The sequence below is a fragment of the Arvicanthis niloticus genome, unplaced genomic scaffold (genome assembly GCF_011762505.2).
Source record: "Arvicanthis niloticus isolate mArvNil1 unplaced genomic scaffold, mArvNil1.pat.X pat_scaffold_1097_arrow_ctg1, whole genome shotgun sequence".
NCBI classification, from domain to species: domain Eukaryota; kingdom Metazoa; phylum Chordata; class Mammalia; order Rodentia; family Muridae; genus Arvicanthis; species Arvicanthis niloticus.
In genome coordinates this window covers 34,123-43,068 of record NW_023045108.1, presented here as the reverse complement: position 1 = coordinate 43,068, position 8,946 = coordinate 34,123, and the positions used below count along the sequence as shown (strand labels likewise).

The 8,946-nt window shown below is 44.0% G+C and overlaps 1 protein-coding gene and 1 non-coding gene across 2 annotated transcripts; one reads left to right on the top strand and one right to left on the bottom strand.

Annotated features, from left to right (window-relative positions):
- Positions 1–466: 466 nt before the first annotated feature.
- LOC117701456 (U7 small nuclear RNA) lies at positions 467–530 on the top strand. The gene has a single exon (XR_004605735.1). It is a non-coding gene; the product is annotated as a U7 small nuclear RNA (small nuclear RNA).
- Positions 531–2,218: 1,688 nt separating this feature from the next.
- Positions 2,219–8,286, bottom strand: LOC117701455 (zinc finger protein with KRAB and SCAN domains 3-like). Its single transcript, XM_076706255.1, is given in 6 exon segments — positions 2,219–2,507; positions 2,510–2,818; positions 2,821–3,273; positions 5,740–5,896; positions 7,612–7,712; positions 7,715–8,286. Coding segments are annotated over 6 exon segments (1,428 nt in total). The 5' UTR covers positions 8,028–8,286; the 3' UTR covers positions 2,219–2,412.
- Positions 8,287–8,946: the final 660 nt, after the last annotated feature.

Genomic DNA, 8,946 nt, shown 5'->3' with positions numbered 1-8,946 from the left:
GAAACCATGAGTTCAAAAATACATAATTTCTCAACTATACAAAATATAAGAATGCAATATGAATTGTATAAGGGGCTTCACAGACCAGCTTCACTGTGAGCCAACTAGTCAGAAACAAAGAGATTTGGGGAGTGGTGTTTGCAGGTCAAGATCCCACCCAGCTAAGTTTATTGTTTGTGCTTACAAAAGCAGGCAGATTTCTGAACTCATTTGCCATGGTTTTTTGTTTGTTTGGTTGGTTGGTTGGTTGGTTGGTTTGGTTTTTTTTTGTTGTTGTTGTTGTTGTTTTTGTTTTTGTTTTTTAATTTACTTGCAGTCCTTTTTTAAAGAATCAAGTGGCTAAGGTCATAACATTCTGATTTCTTGGGATGATCAAAGGGATCCTGGAGTAAATGACTGAATTGATATGTAAATAAGACTGGGCTTTGGTCTGCAGGAGAGAGCTACCCAGAGAGAACTGCTTGGAAAGAGAACACAGCTCTTTAAGAATTTTTTCTAATAGGATTTCTGATTTTGGTCAGAAAACCCCCAATTTTTTTTTTCTAGTAGCTTTTCTGATTTTGGTTGGGAAAATCCAAGAATTTTTCTAGCACTAAAGCACTGTCTCTAGCAGAGAGCTGTTTCCAACAGAGTGCAGAGTCAAGAGCTATCTACAGAGCTGTCTGGGGAGCCATCTCTAGCAGAACACAAGGCTGTCAGCTTGTACTGCCCTCCCCCAATTGACTTGAGTAGTTTCTTTCACCACTCCCAAACACCCCTTCCTCAGGACCCCGACCAAGCCAAGGCTAGTCCTTTGCACTCCAACATAATGTGTTGTCTCAAACCATGAACCCAAACAAACCATTCCCTCCTTAAGCTGCTTTTCTTGGGTTTGTAGCCACAGCCATGAGGAAAGTAACCAACACGTTGAGCGTTATAGAATTAACATCATCTGTATCATTTGTTGTGCTGGCCAGTTTTATGTCAACTCAACACAAAACAGAGTTATCTGGGAAGAGGGAACCTCAACTTATAAAATGCAACCACCCGATTCACCTGCAGGGAAAGTCTATGGGCCATTTTCTTGATTGATGACTGATGTGTGAGGGCCCAAGTCACTGTGGGTGGCACCACCCCAGGCTGGTGGTCCTGAGTGTTATAAATAAAGCAGGCTGCTCCAGCCATTAGAAGCAAGCCAGTAAGTCAAGCAGCACTCCTCCATAACCTCTCCTTCAGTTTTGCCTCCAGGTTCCTGCCTTGTGCTCCTGCCCAGGCTTCCCTCAGTGATGGAGTGTAACAAATGAGTTGTAAATTTAAATAAACACCCACCCACCCCCCAGGTTGCTTTTTCCATAGTGTTTTCACAATAGAAATCCTATCTAGATATTTTGTCTTGTGAAAATACTATTTCTTTTCATTTACCTAACTGAAAACTTTTGCAGTTAAAAAGAAAAAAAAAAAAAAAAAAAAAAAAAAAAAAAAAAAAAAAAAAAAAAAAACCTCTAATGGAGTTGTTTTTTAGTTTTGGTTGTTTTTGGGGGGGGGGGGGGGGACAGGAATGTCTCCCTACATCTTCAGAAGTTGCTTGAGATATTTTTACCATACTCTCTATTCTCATAAATATATATGGAATCTCCTACTTGAACTCTGTAACATTGTGTACTTAGTATGAAAAACTGTAGGGCTGACTCAGACTCTAGAACCTTAGCCAATTAGATGCAAACACAAATGGTCCAAGTTAGAACTTCTTCAGAAATCTAGACACAGATTTTCAGTTTGAAAGACATTTCATCAGCCCCTGTGGTAAATAAATGTTTATTAGCACCTATACACAAGGCACAAACAGGGAGCTAAAACCTCAGAAATCTGGACTAAACATAAAAGATTCAGGTTGATGAACAAATAGTCAAGAAAGTACACTCCAAAATCTGGAATCATCCCCTCAGGAGAAAAATTTGCTAGCCGAGGGTGCCTGTTCTGAAGTCCCTGTAAATTCAAAGAGTGGGACCACTTCAGCATTATCTCATGCAGAGAACAGCCCCTGTCCTCTGTTAGTAAGTCTTGTGCCAGTTATTTTCTTTCTTTTTTTTTTTTTTTTTTTTTTTTTTTTTTTTTTTTGGCTTTTTGAGACAGGGTTTCTCTGTGTAGCCCTAGCTGTCGGCTGTCCTGGAACTCACTCTGTAGACCAGGCTGGCCTCGAACTCAGAAATCCGCCTGCCTCTGCCTCCCAAGTGCTGTGATTAAAGGCGTGCACACCACCGCCCGGCGCCAGTTACTTTTCAAACAGAAAAGACAATCCACCTCAGCCAGACTCTAACATCTAACACTGGACAGTGTGTATTGGCAATACCCTCTCTTCTGCAGTTAGTAAGGGCTCCAGGTGTCTTCAGCTCACTGGAAAGTATGCACCAACTCTAGCAGGTGTGCTACAGATCACTGTGAGACAATTCTTTTCCCCACATGGCTTCTCTGATGTTGAACAAGGTATGAAGTTCGGGTAAAGCCTTTCCCACATGCATCACACTGGAAGGTTTCTCACCGGTGTGGATTTTTTTATGTTCAATAAGGCTTCTACTCTGAGTGAAACTTCTCTCACACTCACTGCACTGATAAGTCTCAGGAGCTTCAGCATCATCCCCCTGGCTTGCCACCCTCCTCTGATCCTCCCAGGCCTTCCGATGAAGAGGCTTTGGGGCAGTTCTATCACCATGGATCCGCTGATGCCTCAGGAGATGTGAGCTACGCCTAAAGGCTTTGCCACACAAGTTGCACTGGAATGGCTTCTCACTGGTGTGAATTTTGTGATGTTCAAGGAGGCTGCTGCTCTGAGTGAAGGTTTTCCACAGTCATCACACTCGTAGGGCTTTTCCCCAGTGTGAGTTCTCTGGTGCTTGATGAGGTTTGAGCTGTGACTGAAGACTTTGCCACAATCTTCACATTCATATGGCTTCTCACCAGTGTGAACTCTCTGATGAATGACAAGGGCAGAGCTCCCAATAAAGGTCTTCCCACAATCTTCACATTCATAGGGTTTCAATCCAGTGTGGATTCTTTTGTGTTTACTTAGGCCTGAACTCTGAGCAAAGCTCTTCCCACATTCACGGCAATAGAACCGCCTGTTTCCCGTGGCATTCTTCTGTGCTGTCTGTAACTTGCCTTCCTGCTCACTGGCTTCTGCACCTGTAGGAATCTGGACAGTGTCTTCACCCAGGAAGCACACTGTCTGCTCAGGCTTTTGTTCCATGTATTCCTCAGTTGGAGGCAAGTCCCTGGTCTCAGGCTTCATTTCCAGACCTGAAACACAATTGTCAGCAAGTGTTAATTATGTTTTGCAAGGGAGAAAGCTTTGAGAAACCCTACAAGGAGACAAATGTTACAAAGCTCTCTGTATCCCAAGGACAAATACTTAAATGCAGGCTTAAGTGCGGGAATAAGTACGGAAAACAACAGGGATGGGGATGCTGCTGGGGAAAGAAAGCTGATGGGAAGCAGGATTAAATGGAAAAACAAGAAGTTGGGGAAAGGTGAGGACCAAGACCATGATCCACAGTGGCCAACTAGTCAACACAAAAATTCCTTAAAACCATTTAATAGAACATGAGAAGTTTAATTTTTTGTACTTTATAAGTCCTTTTCACTCTCTAGAATAGTAGGCTATAAAAATATTTTCTGTATGCCTCTTTTCTCTAGAGAGGCTTTAGGCAGAAGCCTAAAGAAAGGAGGCGCTGTGATGGGTGCTTGGTCCCTAAGAATGGGAAGGCTGACATGTTGGACAAAAGCAACACAAACAGCAAGTAAAAGTATTTCTGAAACATGTTATAGGAAACTAAGGAAGTAAGGACTCCCAGAAATTCATGTCCAGTCAGTGTTATACACTGGCCCCTGCTCTTCTTATTCCAGGCATAGCTGGTGTTCCCAGCAATCACTGACAAGGGGGTTCTACATTGGAGGTGCCATCAAAGAATTCTGGGGCTTCTGAAAAGCCCCACTACCCTCTTTGACTTGTCACTCGCCTCTAAGGTCAGGGACTATAGTCAGCATCTAAGCTCACTTCTAGACTCCCAGATTCTGCTTCCTGAAGTGTCCCTCAGCCTCCCTTCCCTGCAAGGGTACAGAAGGGAAAGGGAGCACTTATGTGAACAAGACTCTTCCTAAAGATTGAATCTGCTTCATCTCATTTAAACTGACTAGAACACTGGCAAGGTAGGAAAAAAAGTGATGGTCAGAGGGTTTTAAGAGTTAAACAACTGGTCACTAACAGGACTTCAACATGGTAATTCTGAAATCAGGTACACAGAAAACTGCTTCTATGAGTCAAATAGCTTCTAACACACAAAGGAAAAGACTTCGGGAGCAGATAGTGTTGCCAGGTTTTTCTAAAAAAAAAAAAAAAAAAAAAAAAAAAAACCTAGGATACCAGAGCTCTCCTGCTTTTCATCTCTACAGAGAGTCTTCTGAGATGAATCTGCTCTTTCCACCGAGGTGAGAAGGTCAGCAGCCCCTAAAACAGATAATCCCACTAGGACCTCATCTCATACTCTCAAACTGAGGTACATGCAAAGGCACATGCAAACTGTTTAAAGGAGCTTTTAAATGGGGGGGGGGTGGGGTAAAGTGTCTTAAGACATACCTCTAACCCTCTAACCTGGCACAGTGGTGCATGCCTGTAATCCAAGCACCTGAGAGTCTAAACAATGAAGATCTCAGTTCATGTCCAGCCTGGGCTATACTGAGAGACGTTGTCTCAAAAGCAGTCAAAGGTAATAAATATGGCAGGCATTAATGTAAGGGCTGTCATATGAATATACAAATTGTAAAAACAACTACATGTATGAGAGTAAGTACTTTCGCATGATATATAAACAGTCCAGGACATGAAAAGTTAAAAAATAAGTTTCCGAACTTCCAAAGATATATGCTCTGCATCGTCAAACTCAAAGTGAGGGCTCATTGAATTAATTTTTTTAATAAAATAAAACCTGGGTCTTGGGTGAGAAACAAATCAGGAGAAAAAAATAAAGAAAATTATTACCATACCAAACACTGATGACTTCAAGCAAGAAATGAAAGACTGAATCAATATGAAAATTCAGGTTATATAATCGTCACATTAATACCCCAAATTAACAAGCTATATCGTTCTTCTTCACCTGTAAGTCTTTGAGGGCAGAAGCCTTATGTCTTTCACTGAGAGTATACTTTATTATAATTTAAGACGGCAAAATAAGGGTTTAGTGGTGGCTTGGTGGCAGTGTGCTTGCCTAACATGGATAAAGCCATCAGCGGGACCCTAACGTTGCCCAAACAAAACAAATAAACAAAACACCTAAACTAACATTATTATAAAACAAAAAACCAAAACAAACAAACAAAAAAATCAACAAAGGGCCTGAGCAAAGCGATGGGTTAGAAGGGGTCTGAGAACACAGAGAATCCTCTAAGGTAGCCAGAGAACAGAAAGGGCCTCTTAAGTGAACCCCAAATGAAGATTGCTGCTGCTAGGAAATGAAGAGAAATTCTCAGTCTGGTGTAAAATTAGAAAGACGGTAGAGAACTGTAGAGAAAAATACTGTGTTAGCCACCACTCTATTGCTGTTCTATTGCTCTCTTAGCATGTGCAAGGACCTGAACCGCATCTCTCTCTTCTTCTCCTCTTCCCTCCTTTCCTCCCTCCCCCTCCCTCTCTCCATTCCTCCCTCGCCCCTCACCCCCTCTCTCACACACACATAGAAACATACTCACTCACAAACATATGCTCACCTCTGGCTTGTAAGGGTGAACACTCCAAAAATTCCTGAGATTCATGCTTGAAGAGAGACTTCATTGCCTGGGAGTGGCTACTTTGTGAGTCCTGGGATGGTGTCACCAATGCCACCTTACAGCAGAGAAGTTCTTGACTCCATTCCCCAGTTGGGACCTAAAAGCCATTCATTTACTTTTATTTAGTCAATCACACATTCCCATCGCCCTTTGACCGAGGACTCTATATTATCAGGCACTGATTCTAAGAGCTTCATGAAAATATTAACCCATGGAAATTCAGAGAACCCCGTGAACTTTGGAACTGTTTGGAATTTTGTAACTGGAAACTGAGGCCCAGTTTAAGCAGCTTGTCCTTGTCATGTAGCTCATAAGAAATAATACTACAATGGGAGCTCGGGCAGATCAGCTGGGGAGCCTGGGGATTAACCATGACTTTGCTTCCTTTTTCTGTCCCTCTATCATTATGAAGCTAATGGGAAAATCTATAAAAATGTCAACATTTCTCTAAAACATAAGCTTAATAATTTCCACCTAACAGGATTTTAAAAACTAACAAATCCAACTGCAGTATGTGAAATCAAGTAACAGCGAACATGACAGTGTATCCGCCTTAAAGTCTAGCTCCCTCGCAGACACTGATAGTAAATCGATGCTCAGAGTTTCCTGTTACAGAGCTCAGGACAAAAACTCCAAGTCTGGAACCTTGGTGCCCTGGTCACTGGCTAGAAAGCTCTAGCCATGTATCCTCTGACACAAGGACATTGGGAACTGCAAAAAAGAAATCCCCTAAAACAGGCAAAATGTGTTTACAGATGACAGTTCGTGTCGCCCTCAACCATAGACAGAGATGTTTTTCTATGCAGTAAACGGCAGTTAATTCAGAGATTCATAACTGGTCAAAGAGCTGAGAATAAGTGACTGTCAGGTGTTCATCCTCAAATAAGAAATCTACACCAACCCCTGGCTCCCAGGGCTCAGCGAGCCTCATGGAAGACGGCGCAGGAAACCATAAGAACTGGGGGATAGAGATGTGCAATGCAAAAAGCTGCCTTCTGGAAAGACATGGCTACTGACTGACGAACTCGCTGCCACTCGTTACCGCACAGATCGAGACAACACGATTATTCAATGGTTCAGCAAGTGGCACTCATGGAACTTAATAGGTTAATAGGTTAAAAGGGGGCGGGGCGTATGAAGGGGAGAAGGGGACATGTGGTGGCCGGGAGAAATTGGAGCTGGGTTGTTGATGAATATGATGGAGACGAATTGTTGATATGTATGAAATTTCAAAAAGGGTTTTGTTTTGCTTTGTTTTAGGTCAGAAGATGGAAGTCAAAACAACTCTGCTTTGTACCAAACTCTGAAACAACATAAACAAGAATTTAGATAGAAAAAAAAAAAAAAAACTCTTAGATTTTAGGCTCTACCAAAACCCTAGAATTCCTCTCCACTGTCAATGAGAGAACTATAAGGGGGGGGGGGCATAAACACCACAGTACTCCCAGCAAGCCACTGAAGATGTTACATGTGACAAGCCAAGAAAACACCTACAAAGTCGTTTGTGCCTATTGCCACTGTGCTCAAACCTATCCTAGTGTCTTACTCAACACACGAGTAAGAAGTACATATATAACCTTTCTTCACTCTGCTCGACACATTCTACCCCAGCTTCACTGGGTCTGAGTTCTCCCACAATCCTTTTCTTCTCCTTTATGCGATTAACTACTCTGTGGGGCTCAAGTCAATTTGCTGGTTGCCTTGGGGTCGAGCACAGACTGGGACTTTGCGGGTTCTGAGCAATGCCTCCCTTGGATCTTGCTTGAGGTTTCTGAAAGGCACAGGGCATGGGTCTAAACCTGTTCCTTCTACCTGTGGAGGTGTCTCATCCAGCTGCCTGTCCAAGTACTCCAGCAGTGCCACCACTTCCTCCCCGCTGTCGGGATGCTGCTCGCGCACCCAGGCCTGCAGCTCCCTGGCAGGATGGTCAGGAACTGCTCCAGCACCAGCAGCTCCAGGATCTGCTCCTTGCTGTGCATGTCTGGCCGCAGCCACTGTCTGCAGAGCTCGCGGAGCCGGCTCAGCGCCTGGCGGGGCCCGGCTGCCTCTGGGTAGCGGAAAGCACGGAAGCGCTGGCGGGATCGGTCAGGCCCAGGACTGCCCAGCCAACTGGCCTCCTCTGCTAAGGGGGAGGCCTCTTCCTGTTCCACTTTCACCACTAGAAGCCCAGTCCCCCCTTCTGCAGATCGAGCGTTTAGGGCTGCCCACGCTCCGGGTTCTCTAGCCATTCTGTGCCAACTGGAGGCTCACGCTTAGCTGCAAGCTTGATCTGCAGAAGATTCTCGCAGGACGGGAATTCAGAATGAATCTGTCTCCTCCCTTCCCTCGTGTTCTGGGACACCCAAAGGCACAGCTGGAGAGGTGTCACCTACAATCCTGGCCTTTCCGGAGTTCTCTTCTGCACTCCACCCTAAACCCACAATAAATATTCTCAAGGGATGCTCCGGGGCAAATAAACTAAGTCCAGACTCTGGTGGAACACAGGAAGCATTGTGGTAACCCAAGCCACTTCCTGTGCCCTCTAGGATGCTCTTCTCTGTGGTTCTTTCCAAATTAACCCATTATTGCTGGGGAAAGGATAGTAGACCTTGAGCTACACAGGAGTATATGTTTAAGCACAGGAAGTAAGTTACCCGGGGTCTTTGGTTCTTTCTGATGTAAAGCTTGCCTTCATAGTTGTCACAATGCTGACACGAAAATTCTTTTGGCAAGTAGACTTTGCAGAATGGGAAATGCAGATAGGAAAAGGTAAGAAAATTGATACATCTTAGAAACCATGAAAGAAGCAAGACATTCACTTGTCTGCAGGAGCCTGTCTGTCCCTGGCTGCTCTTCCTGCTGCTCCCCTTTCTCCCTCTCCAGGCCAAACTACTTGAAAGAAAAATCTTCCAGACCCGGACTCTAGACCCTCTTCTCACCACTTCTTAAGATTCTATAGGCAGTAAAGACCCAGTATAGCCACTACTACAGCACCTAACAAAATAACTGGAGATTCCCAGCTCTTCCACAAAAAAGTTTATGCATTGCAAGCATCCAAGCTGCCTCTATGCACCTCCAGAAACTTTCTAGTCCTCAGCCTCAGGGACAACTCATTCCAGCTTCATTTCTGCCTGTTTCTCCACAGCTCTGGCTGACAGAGGTTAGATG